Source organism: Danio aesculapii, chromosome 1, assembly GCF_903798145.1.
Source record: "Danio aesculapii chromosome 1, fDanAes4.1, whole genome shotgun sequence".
NCBI lineage: Eukaryota > Metazoa > Chordata > Actinopteri > Cypriniformes > Danionidae > Danio > Danio aesculapii.
In genome coordinates, this window is record NC_079435.1 from 8,391,699 (window position 1) to 8,412,075 (window position 20,377).

Consider the following 20,377-nt stretch of genomic DNA (forward strand, 5'->3'; position numbering starts at 1 on the left):
GAATTAATAGTTTAAAACTACAATTTAAATTAGACAAAATGACAGTAAACAGTCATCTAAAATGCATTAGTGCTCAATATATTGCAAATGTGTGGCTTAATTTGACATATTTATTTAGATAGATAGATAGATAGATAGATAGATAGATAGATAGATAGATAGATAGATAGATAGATAGATAGATAGATAGATAGATAGATAGATAGATAGATAGATAGATAGATAGATAGATAGATAGATAGATAGATAAAATACCAACAAATATTCAGAAAAATGTATTAGTACTCAAAGTATTCCATACAAAAGGTTTAAATTATTTATTCATTTATTTGTATTTATAATGTTAAAAATGCACTCAATTTACTCCATTTAAAGGCTTATTTTCCCCCACTTTACATTAAACCTGTCCCTGATTTTAATGAATACATTTACATTTTACATTCCACATCGAGTGTGCATTTGAAAGCTATAAATCTGCTGAAGTCAGGGTGCTTGATTTCCCAAATGACCTGGGTCTCTAACATTAAACTAGCCATTGATTGATCAGGTCTGAGGGAAGTGGTGTGGAAGAAACCGTCAGCGGCGCTGAGCAGAGACAGATGTGTTATCTATATTCCTGAGGAAAACATAGATTTCAGTGCTTATAATCATCGCGAGTTTGAGCTAAATGCAGGATCTCCGAGTCTTTGTTTTGACTCCTCTAAAGCATAACAATACCCTAATGTGTTTGCAGATATCTAAGAAACATACTAAGTGAATAGATTAGTTTATCTTAAAACAATGCTACAGTCAGTAATTCTCCTTTAAATATATGTTTTTCTGTGTTAAAATGTCTGTCTTGACCTCTATAACCTGCCCACTGCCATTTTACTCGATTATATTTACCATCCCAGGTTGTCTTGGCAAAAAACAAAGTATATTTAGACATGCGCTATAGGTGAATTGGGTTAGCTAAATTTTCCGTAGTGTATGTGTGTGAATGAGAGTGTATGGGTGTTTCCCAGGGATTGGTTGCAGCTGGAAGGGCATCAGCTACGTAAAACATATGCCGGATAAGTTGGCGGTTCATTCCACTGTGGCCACCCCATATTAATAAAGGGACTAAGCCGGAAAGAAAATGAATGAATGTTGTGACTGACCAATCAGAATCAAGTATTCCAGAGAGCCAAGTAATAATTAAATTTAGCACGTATTGTGTTGGCAGTGTCTTTCATAAACACAACTTGCTTTGCCGTAGGTTTGTGAGAAACTTGTTTAGCTTTGCTTCAGATCTATTTTACCCCCCTTTTCTCCTTTATGATGTGGTTTGCTAGATAATAATTTCCTGCGAAACAACTCTGAGGTATTCAGTGGCTAAGTTACCGTCAAGGCCAAGAGAAAGAAGTCTTTGGCTAGTCTGGAGTTGTCCACCAACCCACAGTGGCACACACAGTGATGCACGGCTTCTCAGGAGAGATGCACACACTTTCACTGCTGAAATAAAGATTTACTAGTCTATTTCCTCCTCCAGCAAGAAGAGTATGATTAATCAGAGCCCCCAAAAAAGTGTTTGAAGACACTAATTATACTCCAGTCCTCCAGCTGCAGTCGTTCTCGAGCTCAAAGAGACTGGAGTCCTGTTAAATCTGCACATACGGTGGGCTGCTAACCAAGCCAGGGATGTGGTTTCCTCTTAAAGCTTCATTATGCTGCTACACACTCCATATTGAGTCACTTAAATTCTGTGCGGTGCATTTTTCAGCCGATTTCCATTGTGCGATCTGTTTTTACTTTTATATGTGCATTGCAAGTTCTATAGGAGCCGTAGGCGCTATCTGGTCACATTTACATCTGGTTTATTAACGTAATGCCGCTCTTTGGCTTCAGTTAATTCATTACAAATACTGTAACATGAAGTGCATTGATTGTGCGCTGTGCCAGGGCTTTTTTGTTTCCCAGAGTCCTCCTGCCAGATATATGCTGTGAGTTTATGCCAGGCGTTTGTGGATATTTAGTAATATCCTGATGCTGGAGGTTTTCCTGAAATGGCGACAACAGAAATTTGTTTAGAAATTTGTTAAGAAGTTTAGCTGTTATGCTTCTATTTATGTGAACAATTGCAAGAAAAGCTGGGAAATGTTTAAAGCGATAGTTCACCTAAAAATGAAATATTGCATCATTTATGGTCCGTTAACACTGAGTGGTACAGTACGATACGTTTCGGTACACTTTTATGGCCGTTTCCACTGTCAAAAGGTACCAAAAAACAAACCGTACCGTACCACTTTTTGGGTATCCTTTGCAAAAGGTACCTAGCACGACAAAAGAGTACCAAAAGGCAGAGCTAGACGCACAGCTGAACGCCATTGGTTTACAGAGAAACGTCACTAGCGCGTACACAAGCCAGGAGAAAGAAAACAAAGGAACCGCCATTATTAAATACACAGCCGAGACATTACATAGTAATAATATATACAGTTGACGTCAGAATCATTAGCCCCCCTTTGATTGTTTTCTTTTTTAAATATTTCCCAAAAAATGTTTAACAGAGCAAGGAAATCTTCATAGTATGTCTGATAATATTTTTCTTCTGGAGAAAGTCTTATTTGTTTTATTTTGGCTAGAATAAAAGCAGTTTGATTTAAAAAAAAAACATTTTAAGGTCAATATTATTAGCCCCTTTAAGCTATATGTTTTTCAATAGTATACAGAACAAACCATCGATATACATTAACTTGCCTAATTACTCTAACCTGTCTAGTTAACCTAATTAACCTAGTTAAGCCTTTAAATGTCACTTTAAGCTGTATAGAAGTGTCTTGAAAAATATCTAGTCAAATATTATTTACTGTCATCATGGCAAAGATAAATAAATCAGTTATTAGAGATGAGTTATTAAAACTATTATGTTTAGAAATGTGTTGAGAAAATCTTCTCTCCGTTAAACAGAAATTGGGGAAAAAAATAAACAGGGGGGCTTATAATTCTGACTTCAACTGTACATATAATAACGACCCATGGCTGACCCGAGCTCAAACAAACCTTGTCGTCGTCTTGATGAACAGCACAAAGAACAAAATCTGCCTTGTCCTGTTTTGTTTTACCTAGAAGTGCGAGCGGTTTCACTTTCTCCAGGGAGCTCGCGATCTGTCGCGTGTGCGTCTATATTTGAAATAACAAACTTTCAGAGCTGATGATAACAATGTGCGCGTGATTATTGAAGTGCTTCTGACACTCGATCTTTTCAGAAATGGACAAACGTGAGACTGACATGCGAAAAAAACAAAAGAGAAGCCGGAAAAAACAAAGGAGCAAATCATTCCTCCAGCAACCTAAAACATGAACAAACTGTCATGTTTAACTATTATCATCTTTTGGACTATTATGAACTCGGAATGACGGAGGTTACATGTGCTGCTGAAGATTAAAGATGCAGATGAGAGGTTTGCTCTGACTGTGGGCTATATTTCGTGTCGTTTTTAACCCAAATAAGGACTAAATGTATGCTATGTGTAGTTTATCTGTAATTGATAACTTATCAGAGACTGTAAGGGTCTGTATGTGTTTATATATATATATTACATTTATTTATTTTATATAATTACAGATGTTACAGTAGGCTATTTTGCCCTGATCATCATTGATCTGCAGATATAATCAAATCCTGTTCATAGAAAGGTTAGTAATGAACATTTATACACAGGTATTTATGTGTATAAAGCATCTGTTTTGCGAGAAGTGCTTCTCAATTGATGTGTGACATTTCCTCGAGCGAGAATGACGTCGACTGAAACTTTCTGTTATACACCATTGGTACCCTTTAATGAGTGTAAATGCACGCCTGAAAAAGGTGACCCGTACCGTACTGTAGCACTCAGTGGAAACGGGCCATTACTCACTCTTGACTTGTTTGAGTTAAACCTGTTTGAGTTTCTTTCTTCTGTTAAACACAAAAGAAGATATGCATTCAGATGTGAATGTCTAAACATATCTTGATATAAGTTCACATTGTTGTTGCAGATTAAAACACAGAAAACGCAGTTTAAATATGTTCCAGTTGGCTAGATATTAATTAATAGTCATTCAAATAACTTTATCGAAGCCTCTCTACTTGACGGTTGGTCTCACTTGTCAGCCATGTTTGTAGTTTGTTTACACTTTTTATCCGAGTCTGTAGTTCTAAACAAATTCACGTCTAATGCGCAATGTATTTTGGGCAATATTAGAGTATGGACGCTTCTACATGAGTTTTTACCGGAAATAGTCAACTATCCGGCAACCTTTGGCATACTCTTTTCAACATACTATGGTTTGGGACAAACTAATTCTATTTTCGAATACTATTTAGGATGGATAGTATGCAAATTGGATCGCAGCATTAGTTTATTATATGGATTTTTTTTTAATTATGATTTGCACTGAAGGATTGAAACTAATTCGATTAAACTTGTGCAATGACAATAAAGATTCTGATTTTGGTTATATGTTTGTTTATGAGTTTTTGGGGGGCCAGTTTTGCTGCCTCTCTGAACAGCAGTGATCTATGGCGTGGCTCCTGTTACGGATCTGAGCACAGTATCAAACACACAATCTGACCGTTTCAGCCTGATTAGATAATTAGGCGCTTCAGATGCAGATTGAAAAGCTGGAAGAAAAGGAAGCACATCCTGTCGGGGCTTCAAGAGAGAGGGAAATCAGGAGGCTGTAGATGGATTTACCAGGGGTTCAGTGGTTTAATGCAGGTCAAGAGATATAAGAGTTGCATTCTTTGCATTATGAGCATTTCTTGTTTAAATTGACCTCTTTGTTTATGATTTGTCATTATTATTACAGTGCTCTGCATAACTGAGTACAGCCCATTTTGAAAATGAATATTTTAAGCCATTTCTCAGTGAATATAGGTGATGTATTTTGGTGCATTTAAACAGATTTATTTATTTAAAGAATATTTTAGTCAACAAACATATTCAGAAATTGAAAGATAATACAATTACAGTAAAGCTTAATATTGCAACAACAAAAAAATACAACCTACAAAATTTCAACTAAATTTTTCTCTTTTATATATATATATATATATATATATATATATATATATATATATATATATATATATATATATATATATATATATATATATATATATATTATTTATTTATTTATTTAATTAATTATTTTTTTTTTCTCATTTAAAAATTTGTATTTAATATTTTTCTATAACATACATTTGGTTGTACTAGTTCATTTGTTAGATAAGCTCCAGATTTGGCTTCGGTACTGACTAATCTAATATATATGCACAAATATAATATTATATAGCTTCCTATTAAAAATATTAATTTAAAAGAGAGATTTGAGAGAGGTGTACTTATATATGCTGAGCACTGTATGTTCTGTATTAAACTTTATTAATTAATAAAAGAATTGTGTTTTGAATATGATTAATGATTTTATTTAATAGTAGTGTATTTAAAATACATAATGTTTTAATATTTAAAGAAATTATATTTTTGAAACTATTATTAAATACGTTTTTTATTATCATTTTATATATATATATATAAAATAATTCTGACTTAATTCTGACTAATTCTGGCTAATAATTCTGACTTCAACTGCGTGTGGATATATATATATATATATTCTTTTTGGCTTAGTCCCTTTATTAATCAGAGGTTGCCACAACGGAATGAACCACCAACTTATCCAGCATATGTTTTACGCAGCGGATCCCCTTCCAACACTGGAAAACGTTCATACGCTCTTGCATTCACACACATACACTACGACCAATTTAGCTTGTTCAGTTCACCTTTAGTGCATGTCTTTGGACTGTGGGGGGAAACCGGAGCATCTGGAGGAAACCCACACCAACACAGGGAGATCATGCAAACTCCACACAGAAATGCCAACTGACCCAGCCGGGGCTCGAATCGGTGACCTTCGTGCTGTGAGGCGATTGTGCTACCCACTGCTCCACTGTGACGCCTATTATCACTTATATATATATCATATTTTTTTATTTTTAATCATTATATAATTTAAAATAAATTGTAAAAAATTTAATTGTATAATATTTGAATATTACTTTACATAGTAACTTGAAAATAATTAATTAAAAAATGCAAGTTTCTAGAAATTATTACAGTATTAAGATCAAATAATTTTGAATATTGATTTATGTATTTCCAAATTAACTTATTTATTTATTTAATGCAATTTTTTGTTGAATTGTTGATTAATTAATAACACAATTATTAAGACTGTCTGCTAAATCAAATAATTCAATAAAAGTACCAGAAAAGTGCTTTAATTATTTAAGTAATTACAAAACAAATTTGGCAATTTTTTTGGCAATTTTGGCAATTGTTGCTGCTCATTCTTTTAATTTGGCCTCCTCATTGCAGATTTGATCCAGCTGATAAGATTAAATCAACAGCCATTAGAAATCAAGAGGAAGCTGGTGTCTAGCTTTAAGTGTGTGTGCGTGTGTGTAGTTGTCTGTTTCTCTGCTGTTGTGGGTTCATCTTTGGGTGTGTTCATCCGGCTGCCGCTTCACAGATAAACCCACGCAAACACACACAATCACTGCAGCACTGCTGATTTTCCCACATGATACTGAGAGGGTCTCTCTCTCTCTCTCTCTCTCTCTCTCTCTCTCTCTCTCTCTCTCTCTCTCTCTCTCACACTCACACTCACACACACACACACACACACACACGCACACACGCACGCAGGTCGGTAATGCCTGAACGTTGTCTGTTTCCTGTTAATGCGGGACTTCCGTCTCTCAGTGGAGGATGTGTGTATTTAAATGAGGGTTTCTCTCTGACCTCTGCTTCCCTGCTGTGCCACACATGTAGAGCTCAGGCAGGACATTTTTTTACAATTATCTTTTTTTTTTTTTATAACCTATAACCGAGAGCTTGGTTATGACTCATTTAGATGGGAAATGTAATGAAAATCTGACTTTTCGGTGCTTAAAGGGATAGTTCAGGCATAGGCATCTTTCTTTCTTTTGAACACAAAGGAAGATACTCTGAAGAATGTTGAGGGGGGAAAAACAACCATTGACCTCCATAGTATATTAAGTTTGAAAGGGACATATAATGAAAATCTGACTTTCGGTTTTTAAAGGGATTCGTAAATAAGTGATAATCATTTTTTGAGTGTTCAGTTGAAACCAGAAGTTTACATACACTCTAAACCAGGGGTGTCCAAAGTCGGTCCTGGAGGGCCGGTGTCCTGCTGACTTTAGCTCCAGCTTGCTTCAACACACCAGCCTGGAAGTTTTTAGTACACCTGGTAAGAGCTTGATTAGTTGGTTCAGGTGTGTTTGATTAGGGTTGGAGCTAAACTCTCCAGGACACCGGCCCTCCAGGACAGAGTGTGGACACCCCTGCTCTAAACAAAGGAACGTAATCATTTTTTTAAAAATGTCTGATGGTAAATCATACTAAACGTTTACTATTTTAGGTCCATTAGGATTACCTAAATGATTTACATTTGCTAAATGCCAGAATAATGAGAGAATTGTTTAAATTAATTTCTAGACAGTCAAAAGTTTACATACATTTCCTTGGTATTTTTTTTAGCTTTGCTTTTAAACTGTGTAACTTTGGTCAAACGTTTTGGGTATCCTTTCACAAGCTTCTCACAATAGTTTGAAGTCATTCCTCCTGACAGAATTGGTGTCTTGCTCGCACAAGCTTTTTCAACTCTGCCCACTAATTTTCTATAGGATTGAGTTCAGGGCTTTGTGATGGCCACTCCAAAACATTCACTCTGTTGTCCTTGAAGCACATTTGAACTGATTTGACAGTATGCTCAGGGTCATGGTCTGTTTGGAAGACCCATTTGTGGCCAAGTTTAATTTCCTGGCTGATGTCTTGAGATGTTGCTTCAGTATTTCAACATAATGTTCTTTTCTTCATGATGCCATCTGTGCTGTGAAGTGGACCAGTCCCTCCTGTAGCAAATCAGCCCCACAACATGATGCTGCCGCCCCCATACTTCACAGTTGGGATGGTGTTCCTAGGCTTGTAAGCTTTCCCCTTTGTCCTCCAAATGTAACACTGGTCATTATGGCCGAACAGTAGTTCCATCAGACCACAGGACATGTCTCAAAAAATGAGTCTTTTTCCCAGTGTAATTTAGCAAATTGTAATCTGGCTTTTTTGTTGAATCTGGCTTTCCCATGTTGTCACACAAGGAAGCAGTGTGTTTGAGGTTTTCCTTAAATAATATTCCACAGTTCTGCCTCCAATTAACTCAAATGTTGTCAATTAGCCAATCAGAAACCTCCAAAACCTTGACACCATCATCTGAGCTTTTTCAGAGGCATAATAATCTTATTGTATGTAAACTTTTGACTTTCAAGAAAAGTTGTAACAATTTCTCAAAAAATTTCTCTCTCATTATTCTGCTATTAGGCAGAACAGAAATGATTTTGATAATCCTGAATTACCTAAAAGAGAAAACGTTTGCTCACATTAACATTTGACTTTTTTTAAATGGTTATGTGCCTTTTTATACAGTGTACGTAAACTTGTAGTTTTAACTGTATCTGTAAAACAACAAAACAAATCTATTATAGTAAGTTATAGGCTATAAACAGTCAACACATCTATGGATAATGCATGCAGCCATCATCAAATGATAAGACACCTTTCTTGCTATGGGTTGTTCATCTCTGCTAGAATACTGTACGGCTCTGAGAGGAAATCTCTGTTTAGTCTAATTGAAATGTAGGAGAAACAACTGAGACGTTCTCCTTTGTGATGTTTTTCTGTCCTCAAGTAGTGCTGTCTCTTGTTTTCTGTCTGTTGACATGTTTCGGCAGTTTTATGGAGTTACACTTGTTATTTCCAGCAGACTTTAATTGCTTCCCACAGTTTCTAGAAGCTCCCATTTGCTGTAATGACAAGCCTGTGTCCTCACTGATGTGTGTCTGACTGACTGCTGTGTGTGTGTGTGTGTGTTTAATGCTTGCCTGGGGCTCAAGACTGAAGCTTTCCTGAGGTTCTAGACTTTTTATTTGTTCATATTAACATTCTGGGGGGCGCAGTGGGTAGGAATTTCACCTCATAGCAAGAAGGTCGCCGGTTCGAGCCTCGGATGGGTCAGTTGGCATTTTTGTGTGGAGTTTGCATGTTCTCCCCACGTTCATGCTCCGGTTTTCCACATAAATCCAAAGACATGTGGTACAGTTGAATTGGGTAGGCTAAATTGTGAATGAGAAACGAATGAGAATGTATGGGTGTTTCCCAGTGATGGGTTGCAGCTGGAAGAGCATCCGCTCCGTAAAACATATGCTGGATAAATTGGCGGATCATTGCCCTGTGACAACCCCAGATTACAGGTTTTTACAGACGCTAGGACACATTTGTTAATACTAAGGTCACTTTTGCAAATCTCTTGACACAGTGAGCACAACAGAAGTCAATGTGGGCTAAACTGAGGATCAGTTATCATTGTTTCGGCACAAAATGCATTCAATGACTACATCTCTCAATTTTCATCAATTCTTTTCTCACTCAGACACAACAACTGCCAAAACTCTTTGTATGTACAGGACATTTTGCACGTGCTTGGTTATGACTCATTTAGATGGGAAATGTAATGAAAATCGGACTTTTCGGTGCTTAAAGGGGTAGTTCAGACATAGGCATCTTTCTTTCTTTTGAACACAAAGGAAGATACTCTGAAGAATGTTGAGGGGGAAAAAACAACCATTGACCTCCACAGTATATTAAGTTTGAAAGGGACATATAATGAAAATCTGACTTTCGGTTTTTTAAGGGATTTGTAAATAAGTGATAATCATTTTTTGAGTGTTCAGTTGAAACCAGAAGTTTACATACACTCTAAACAAAGGAACGTAACCATTTAAAAAAAATGTCTGATGGTAAATCATACTAAACGTTCACTATTTTAGGTCCATTAGGATTATCTAAATGATTTACATTTGCTAAATTCCAGAATAATGAGACAATTGTTTAAATTAATTTCAAAACTCTTTGTATGTACAGGACATTTTGCACGTGCTTACGTACTGCATTTTTACGAATTGCATTAACTAGGTTAATTAGGTTAACTAGGCAAGTTAGGCTTCTAAAATTGACCTTCAAAAAATAAAACTGCTTTATTTTCAAGCCAATCAAGTAATAATAATAATAATTCTCCAGAAGAAAATCTATAAAATATTAACTTGATTTGTTAAACATGACTTAGGAAATATTAGAAAAATAATAAAGATATTCAGAGCAGGGCAATTTAGTTTTCTTTGAACTGTGCTGTGTGCTTGGATGAAAATAAGATGTGAGATGTGTGTTACTGTAAGCTGAAGGTCATTTCTGGAGCTGTTTTCAGGCCTGTGTTGAGCTCTTAATAGGAAGCGGATCCTGATGAGCCTCATTGATGCCAGATGTGGCAGAGATCATGCAGGAACATCCTGGGTCACTGCGGCCCAACACACGCACGCACACACACACACACACACACACACACACACACACACACACACTCACACACACACACACACATAGACACTCAGTCTGGAGCTCAAACTCTGATCATGGAGATCCTGAGCTGTGTGTGTGTTTGTATTTGTGTGTGTGCCCTGTGCTTGTTTGATTGTGTAAATATATGTGTTTGTGTGTGTTTGTTTGTCTGCCTGTGCTTGTGTTTGTGTGTGATTTTGTGTTTAAATGTGTGTCTGCATTGTGTGTGTGCATGCATGTGTATGTGTGTTTGTGTATGGGCCTGTGCTTGTTCTTATGTGTGTGCCTATGTCTGTGTGTGTGTATGTTTGTATTGTAATGTGTATTCACTCACTGGCCACTTTATTAGGTACACCTTACTAGTACCAGGTTGGACCCCCTTTTGCCTTCAGAACTGCCTTAATCCTTGGTGCCATAGATTCAACAAGATACTGGAAATATTCCTCAGGATTTCGGTCCATATTGATATGATAGCATCACGCAGTTGCTGCAGATTTGTCGGCTGAACATCCATGATGCGAATCTCCCATTCCACCACATCCCAAAGGTGCTCTATTGGATTGAGATCTGGTTACTGTGGAGGCCATTTGAATACAGTGAACTCATTGTCATGTTCAAGAAACCAGTCTGAGATGGTTCCTGCTTTATGACATGGTGAGTTATCCTGCTGGAAGTAGCCATCAGAAGATGAGTACACAGTGGTCATAAAGGGATGGACATGGTCAGCAACAATACCCAGGTAGGCTGTGGTGTTGACACGATGCTCAATGGTACTAATGGGCCCAAAGTGTGCCAAGAAAATATCCCACACACCATTACAGCACCACCAGCAACCTGTACTGCTGATACAAGGCAGCCTGGATCCATGCTTTTATGCTGTTAATGCCAAACTCTGACCCTCATTGGATATTTACTTTTTTTGGACCATTCTCTGTAAACCCTAGAGATGGTTGTGCATGAAAATCCCAGTAGATCAGCAGTTTCTGAAACACTCAGACCAGCCCGTCTGGCACTAACAACCATTCCACATTCAAAGTCACCTAAATCACCTTTCTTCCCCATACAGATGCTCGATTTGTACTGCAGCTGATCGTCCTGACCATGTCTACATGCCTAAAAGCATTGAGTTGCTGCCATGTTATTGGCTGATTAGAAATTTGCGTTAATGAGCAGTTGAACAGGTGTACCTAATAAAGTGGCCAGTGAGTGTATATGTGTATGTTTTTGTGTGTGACTGTGCATGTGATTAGGTGTGCATGTCTGTGTGTGCATATATCTGAGTGTGTGCATATATGTGTGGGTAATCAGCCATGACTTTCCACACTCTGTTTATTGTGTCTCTTTCTTAGTTCAACATGTTTTTGGATCTGAAGTGCGTTTGGATATTTGTAAAAGGAACCCACAGAAACCCAAAGCAAACAGTGGCGCTCAGTCAGTCAGTAGATCGGTGCGATGATGGCCAGTGTCAAAACATTCACTTTTGCTAGCCTTTTCTCAGGAACATTTTGGTTAGTTTCACTACCAAAACAAATCTTTGTCTTTTCTTTTTTAGTGTGTGTATGTGAGAGTATATGGGTGTTTCACAGTACTGAGTTGCAGCTGGAAGAGCATCCGCTGCATAATACATATGCGGGAATAGTTGGCGGTTCATTCCGCTGTGGTGACCCCTAATAAATAAGGGACTACGGCGAAGTCCCTTCACTCATTCATTCGGCTTAGTCCTGTTATTCATCAGTAGTCACCACCAACTTATCCAGCATATGATTAACGCAGCGGATGCCCTTCCAGCTGCAACCCAGTCCAGGGAAACACCCATTCACTTTCACATTCACACACACACTCATACACTACAGCCAATTTAGTTCAGTTCACCTATAGCGCATGTGTTTGGACTGTGGGGGAAACCGGAGCACCTGGAGGAAACCCACGTCAACACAGGGAGAACATGCAAACTCTACACAGAAATGCCTACTAACCCAGCCAGGACTCAAACCAATGACCTTTTTGCTGTGAGGCGACAGTGCTAACCACTGAGCCACCATGCTGCCACTAAATAATCTAAAAAAAAAAAAAACGCAATGAGATTTTGAGCTTAGTAATGAGCAAACAATGATTAAATGATGACAATTTTGGGGTGAACTAATTATTTACCATGTTCAAACCAGTACTGACTGAGTGGTGCATTTATTGAGCTTGTGGATATTTCTGGAGGTTATTTTTGCAGCAGGCCACCCGCAGCTCTGCCTTCTGTGCTGGTGAAAAACACAAATAAATTGTTGCCAGGTTGTGAGCTGATAAACTTATTTGTACTGCAGGCTCACATTCCCAGCCCCAGATGCTAACCACTACTGCTACGCTAGGTGTGATCAAAACAAACAGCACGCATGCTAACATCCGCACAGGTAACAGCAGCTGTTGCGATAAACAAAAAAAAACTGGCTGGAGATCAGACGTCATTCGTAAACCTGCACTTCATCTTTCCATGTTGATTTGGATCTGGAGATCATATATGAGCGCTGAACCGAGAACTGAGAAACGCTAAAACTATTCGCTGATTAGCCGTTTTCAGCTAATTGCTCTCCTCAGTGTAAACATGAGGTAAAGTTGGTTTATTATTTGACATTCGTTCATTTTTGACAATTTGTGACACGGTGTCTATATTGTTAATCATGCTACTTTGAATATTTAGTCTGAAATCACATGTGTATGTATGATAGTATGATTTAAAAACAACATTAGCACTATTTAATTGACTGTGACAATACTGTACTTTGTTAGCCATTAGATGCTAATATGATTTCCCTATTTTAGAAGTAGCAAAGAATATTTTTGTGAAACTATATTATTAAGGAGAAAGTCTGAATGTGTGAATATAAAACTAACTTTACCTCAGTAACATAATGTCAGTGGACGCAGCCGATGCCATTAGCTTCCATTAGCTTGATTACTCTGAATAAAACATGCACTTAGCCATGTGTACACAGCCAAACAGCACTTGCCCTTTAGTCATAGGGTGAGAATGACAACATTGACATTAGCCGTGACATTGTTGAGGCTAATTAAGAGGTTTGTGTTTATGTAATGCATCAGGAAAGCATCCTTAAAGGGACAGTTCCCCCAAAAATGAAAATGTACTCACTATTTACTCACCCATTACTTGTTCCAAACCAGTTTCAGTCTCTTACTTTACCTCATTCCTTTTCCTTCGGCTTATTTCCTTATTTATCAGGGGTCGCCACAGCGGAATGAACCGCCAACTATTCCAGCATATGTTTTATGCAGCGGATACCCTTCCAGCTGCAACCCAGTACTGGGAAACACCCATACACACTCATTCACACACGCACACACACATGCTCATATACTACAGCCAATTTAGTTTATTCAATTCACCTATAGCGCATGTGTTTGGACTGTGTGGAAAACTGGAGCTCCTGGAGGAAACCCATGCCAACACGGGGAGAACTTCTTTACAGAAATGCCAACTGACCCAGCCGGGACTCGAACCAGTGGCCTTCTTGCTGTGAGGCAACAGTGCTAACCACTGAGCCACGGTGCCACCCAGACTACACACAAGACAAAAAATCTAAGTACACAGTTAAAATAGTTGGGTTAGAAATATCCCAACATATAACCCCATAGGTTATATAGCATCATCCCAATAGTGGGTTATTTTAACCCAATGCATTGGGTTAAAATTTAAACCAGTGCATTGGGTTATTTTGATTAAATGTTATTTTTTCTATTCTGGTATTACTATTGCTACTATTACTAGTACTGCTATTACAATATGGTTTCCTAGCGAAATGACAGTGCTTTTATTAAAAGGCAACATACCCAAACCAAGGCTGGATGAGACACCGGGTTGATGTCTTCGCTGGGTCCTAAAGGCAAGCATGATGGCCGAAATTTCAAATATGCAATAGTATCTGGATGCAGCCTTTATGATGCAAGCTGAGATTGCATTACTCAGCGATGCAATGTCAGACACAATGCACTCAACGGAGTTAGTGACGTCACTGTGAGGGTAGGGTTAGGGGTGTGGTTAGTGAGCCCATTAAAAAGCATTGCATGCAGTACAGATTGCACTGCACCAGGTCTGCATCCAGGCCCCTCTCCAAATATGTGTATTGTTCCTCCAGAAAAAAACTGTAGAAGTAAACACGGGAGGTAGAGTAAGCGTTTTATCTGTTTTATATAGATGGGCTGAAGTGCACGTTGTCATCAATAATTAAAAGGGCTGGTGAAATAGAGATAAAAACATGACACGGGGAGGTAATTTGATAAAAAAATATATATATATTATTGAATTAGACCTTAAATAAACTTTATATTTTATTATTATTCTGTGTCAGTTAAATCTGTTGACTGTTGAAATTCAAAAAATTTTACCCAACTAGATGGGTTATTAAATAAATAACCCCAAAAGGGTCAAAATAACCCAACAAAGCACCAAATATTTTAAACTCAACCATTGGGTTAAATAAATAACAGTGTGTTCATCCTGCTTTATAAGAAAGCCAAATCTTCTGTGCTGATTGAAGATCTGCTTCCATTTACTGGACCCATTATCTTCCCCACATAGCAACATTTCTCTGGCTCAGATCTGGCCCACACAATCAGCTTTTGCTTGGCCCACATGCCACAGTGAATTACGCTACTTGATTGCACCAAGTCTGGCATCCATACAAGGGCCAAACATGGACCATAGTCTCAGCCAAGTTAATAACCCATAACTGGGCCTGAACTGGGACAGGTATGTTGGTGTGTCATGACTGCAATGAATTTAAAAAAACCATGAAGCATTTCGCTTTATGGCCACACATTTTCCCGAAGCGTTCTGATTGGCAGAATTTATTTTTTCTTACTCAAAAATAATTTAAATGTATTTTAAAAGTGGGTCAGGATAGACCAAACTTACCTGGCCCACATATAAACATCCGGTCCAAATATTACATTTGATATCTGGCCAAGTCTTGTGTGCCACCTTAAAGACGGTGCCACCTCTTCCAAACCTGGGTCATGTTTCATCCACATGTATTACAGTGCCTGCTGTGCCAGCTTTATGCCAAACCTGAGTCAGAATTCTTTGCTACCTCATCTTTAAAATGAGAATCTCACTAAAACTGACCCCAAATCAGCACACACAGTATGTTGGTGAAATCCTGACTCTCCTGACAGATACTCTGGGATGAGGAAATGACTGCTGAGAGCTGTTATGATTTCATGTTTTTCTTTCTTCTCCTCACCAACTCCCTTCTGGCTGACGTTTATTTCTCAAGGACTCTTTTTAATAAACTCTGCTTTAATGCTTATTTAACGACACTTTACGCTTTGCATTAGTCAGGATGGAGCGAGTAATTCAACACTGACCTCATCAGAGAAATTCTTGTTTTTTATATTTGATAGTAAAACGAACATCTTTCGTCTTAATGAACTGAAACGCAAAACACATGTGACGGCTTCATCCTCTGAGATACTGAAAATCACCAGGTCTCCAGAGTCAGTTTTAATAAACGTTCCTGCCTTTTTAGTTTATTATTGATAATTAGGATTTTTGAAATTAATAATTTGCTTGGATGACGTACTGTAGGTATAGACACCTACACTACTGGTCAATAGTTCGGGGATTTTTTTTTCAATTATTAATTTTAATTAATTAATTTATTTTATTAATTTTAATTTCATCAAGGCAGCATTTATTAAATGTAAAAAAAATTTAATTGTTAAATGCTTATTTATTAAATATTTATTTATTACTTATTGTATGTAGTTTCAAATGAAATTATTACTCCAATCATTATTGCTTTTATTACTACTACCATTAATAATAATAATAATAATAATAATAATAATAATAATAATAATAATAATTAATAATTAATAATTAATAATAATAATTAATAATAGAGTGATTTCTGAAGGATCATGCGACTCTGGAAAAAGCTGAAAATTCCTCAATGAAATCACTGGAATAAATTATTTAATTAAATTATACACTACTTTTGAACAGTTATTTTATAGTGCAATAACATTTCTTCATTTTACCATTTGTACTGTATTTTTGATAACATAAATGCAGCTTTGGTGAGCAGGAGAAGTTTATTTTAGAGCATTTAAAAATCCTACTGACCCCAAACTTTTGACCGGTAGTGTAAACTGTCATGTAGACATGTTTAGCTTCATTCCAAAGGCAGACGTTGTTCATAAATCCAACATAATTATGATTTTTGCCCAAATTATAATGAAACTTTGGCTCCATAAAGGGACAGTTCATCCTGTATTTTCATGATTGTATTTTTCCAATAAATTATTTGGAAAATTCTTGAAAACTTTTGGACATATACTTATTCATTAATTTTCCTTTGGCTTAGTCCCTTATTTATCAGGAGTCACCACAGTTGAATAAACACCAACTATTCCAGCATATGTTTTACACGACGGATGCCCTTCCAGCAGCAACCCAGTACTGGAAAACACTCATACACACAAACATACAGTACCGTCAATTTTAGTTCATCCAATTCACCAATCATACTGCAGAAGACCTATTTTAACCTGCATGGACCCAAGATTCTCAATCAGTCAAGTTTGGTGAAGTAAAAATCATGGTTTGGGGTTACATTCAGTATGGGGGCGTGCGAGAGATCTGCAGAGTGGATGGCAACATCAACAGCCTGAGGTATCAAGACATTTGTGCTGCCTATTACATTACAAACCACAGGAGAGGGCAAATTCTTCAGCAGGATAGCACTCCTTCTCATACTTCAGCCTCCACATTAAAGTTCCTGAAGACAAAGAAGGTCAATGTGCTCCAGGATTGGCCAGCCCAGTTACCAGACATGAACATTATTGAGCATGTCTGGAGTAAGATGAAAGAGGAGGCATTGAAGATGAATCCAAAGAATCTTGATGACCTCTGGGAGTCCTGCAGGAACTATTCCAGATGGCTTTATTAATGAATTAAGTGAAGTTTAATTTTAAACTAATTTCGAGAGGAGCATGTGCTCATTATTGACCCAGCTGGTCCACATTAACTAATCATGATCCTCCGATCAAAGGATTCCAAGTCACTATATATATCCTCATTTCCTCTCTACAACTATCTTCGTCTGGAAGAAACCCCCCTCCTCCCCTTCTTCCACCTTTATCCAGAATGGGCGGCATGGTGGCCCAGTGACTAGCACTGTTGCCTCACAGCAAGAATACCAATGGCGTTGGGTCTTCACTGAGCCATCTGGTGTTCCTGTACGGAGTTTGATTGTTCTCCCCGTGTCCGCGTGGGTTTCCCCCGGGTTCCCCGGTTTCCTCCCACCATCCAAATGTGCTCTATATTATAGATAAAATAAGCCTAAATCTTTTTTCTAATGTCTTACTCTCAGGAAGTTCACCTTGGCCTCAGCAGCGGGGGAGTTTCAGATCGACCTGAGCTCAGTCTCCCCTCGCCCTGTGAAAGGAGGGAGCCCTGGGCTCGAGGATCCCTTGAGCTCAGGGCTCTCTCCCGGGACAGCACGCCAAACAAGCTTTGTATAAATCGTGAGCTGAGTGTGAACTCTTGAAGTGATTTGAGTCATTGCAGAGATGTATGGATGCAGTCCTCTAAGCTCATGGAAGTCAGACACAATATTCATTCTTTTTCCACTGCAGCATGACTTTATAATCTATACTGGACATTATTTCTATTAAGTGACAAGACTTTTGTCTCAGCAAAGTCAGACCTTACTGTCCTAATTAAATAAGTAAAAATCAAGGCATGATCATATTTTATTCTGGTAAAATAAGTGTAATCTAAAGGCATTTGCCTTTCATATTAACCACTTCTGATATCAGATGATCAGCTAGAAGTCAAGTTATTATTTGCTGTTCCTAAAACTTGGAGAGGCCACAAGACTTTAGTCAGGGAGTGTATTGTAAATAGATCCCATAAAATGTGCATATTAGTTAATAATATTACTGAAATTAATAACTGAATGGCACACACATTTACATAAGGAAATAAACAGATTCAATTATGGGCTAAATTTCTGTGCATTACTTACATTTTAATATGTCAAGTCATAGTAAACACAGACCACACTTCATTATGACCAACTGTGACCTTGTCTTTCAGGAATCTAATGCCTCGTACGTTAGACGGCCAGATCACCATGGAGAAAACGCCCAGCTACTTCATCACCCATGAGGCCCCGGCGCGAGTTTTCTCCATGAGCCGCGGCACCAAGCTCATCGTTGTGGTGCGAGACCCTGTAACACGGGCCGTGTCCGACTACACCCAAACCCTGAGCAAAAACCCCGGCCTGCCGTCCTTCCAGAGCCTGGTCTTCAAGAACTCCAGTACAGGGCTGATCGACACGTCCTGGAGCGCCGTGCGGATCGGCATCTACGCCAAACACCTGGACAACTGGCTTAGATATTTTCCCCTTGCACAATTCCTCTTTGTAAGCGGCGAGAGGCTGGTAACAGACCCGGCAGGCGAAATGGGACGTGTGCAGGACTTTCTAGGCCTCAAACGGGTGGTAAGCAATAAGCATTTCTACTTTAATCAGACTAAAGGCTTTCCCTGCCTGAAGAAGCCAGAGGGAAGCAGCAGGCCGCGCTGTCTGGGGAAATCAAAAGGCAGAGCGCATCCACAGATCCCGCCGGGTGTCCTGCAGAGACTCAGGGATTTCTACAGGCCGTTCAACATGAAGTTCTATCAGATGACCGGACATGACTTTGGCTGGGACTGAAGAAAAATGAACGCTTTCGAAAAATGAAATTGACTATTGATTTTCAGTATCTTCAATCCTGGTTTGGTGTGTACAGTAAGAGATCATGATGTGTATTGTGTGTTCTGGCACAGTATGATATAAGCTATATTTCCATCCACCCATTTTTCATGTACATTTTAGGATATTGCTTTAAACAAAGCTTGGAATGGGAACGCCAAGAACTGCATCAATTCTACAGATGTGCATAAAAACGTGTGTGTTCGTTTACATTTTAATATGATAAAAAAGGACATGCAAAATTTGGAATAACTCGATTGGTTCACATTAAAAAATCATGCACTGTAAAAAAATGCTGGGTTCCACACAATCGATCTGCGTTCAGCTTAAATTATTAGTTTTTTTGTTTGTTTTTTTTTGTACAAATTTAAGTTGATTAAACATGAAACGATTAAATTGTCCCAAATAAACCTCAAAAATCGTGTTGTTGCAGCTCATTTTAAATAAGCAGTTTGAACAAACAGAAAACGTAATTCCACTGAGTGTATGATTTTGCCTCAGCAGATGATGTGACCGGACAACTAAACTGATTAGTGGACCAATTTCACATATATTCTGCACAAACATGTGCAATTCTGCAAACTTTTCTGCTAATTATTCTATAATAATTAGCTGGAATTGTCTTATATGAGTGTTTCCCAAACATCAGATACCTGCCTCCAACAATAAATTTAAATAACCTGACAAAGTGAGTTACTATACTTTAAAACCAATGGAAATTATTTGTGTTTTCACACCCCCAAATTCAAAAGGCCAAAGCTCATAAAATATTTTCATTTTTTAATAAACAGCATCAAGTAAACAAATAATAAACAGCCTTTTAATTCTTAAACTCCATAATGAAAACGTTACGAAAACCTTACTATAGAATAAAATTGGGTTTCATTGTTTTTAGTTGTCTTCAGTCGAACGAAATTGTACGATTTTAAAAAGGAGGCGTGGCACCTAACCGCACCCCTACACCCAACTGTCATTGGGGGATGAGCAAATCGTGCTAAATCGTACGAATACATACGATATAGCCACTAAATCAAAAAGTTACGAATTGCCGTGAGGTTGGTAAACAACGATGTTTTTTAAACTATATTTTAATTTGTTTTAGTAGGATTAACTCCTTGAGATCACCAT

The 20,377-nt window shown here is 37.8% G+C and overlaps 1 protein-coding gene across 1 annotated transcript in view; it reads left to right on the plus strand.

Annotated features, from left to right (window-relative positions):
- si:dkey-121b10.7 (heparan sulfate glucosamine 3-O-sulfotransferase 6) overlaps positions 1-19,506 on the plus strand; it is a 36,786-nt gene extending 17,280 nt beyond the window's left edge. The window contains exon 2 of the mRNA XM_056456494.1: positions 18,592-19,506. Within this exon, the coding sequence (XP_056312469.1) occupies positions 18,592-19,210 (619 nt within the window). The 3' untranslated portion in view covers positions 19,211-19,506. The remainder of the gene's footprint in view (positions 1-18,591) is intronic.
- Positions 19,507-20,377: the final 871 nt, after the last annotated feature.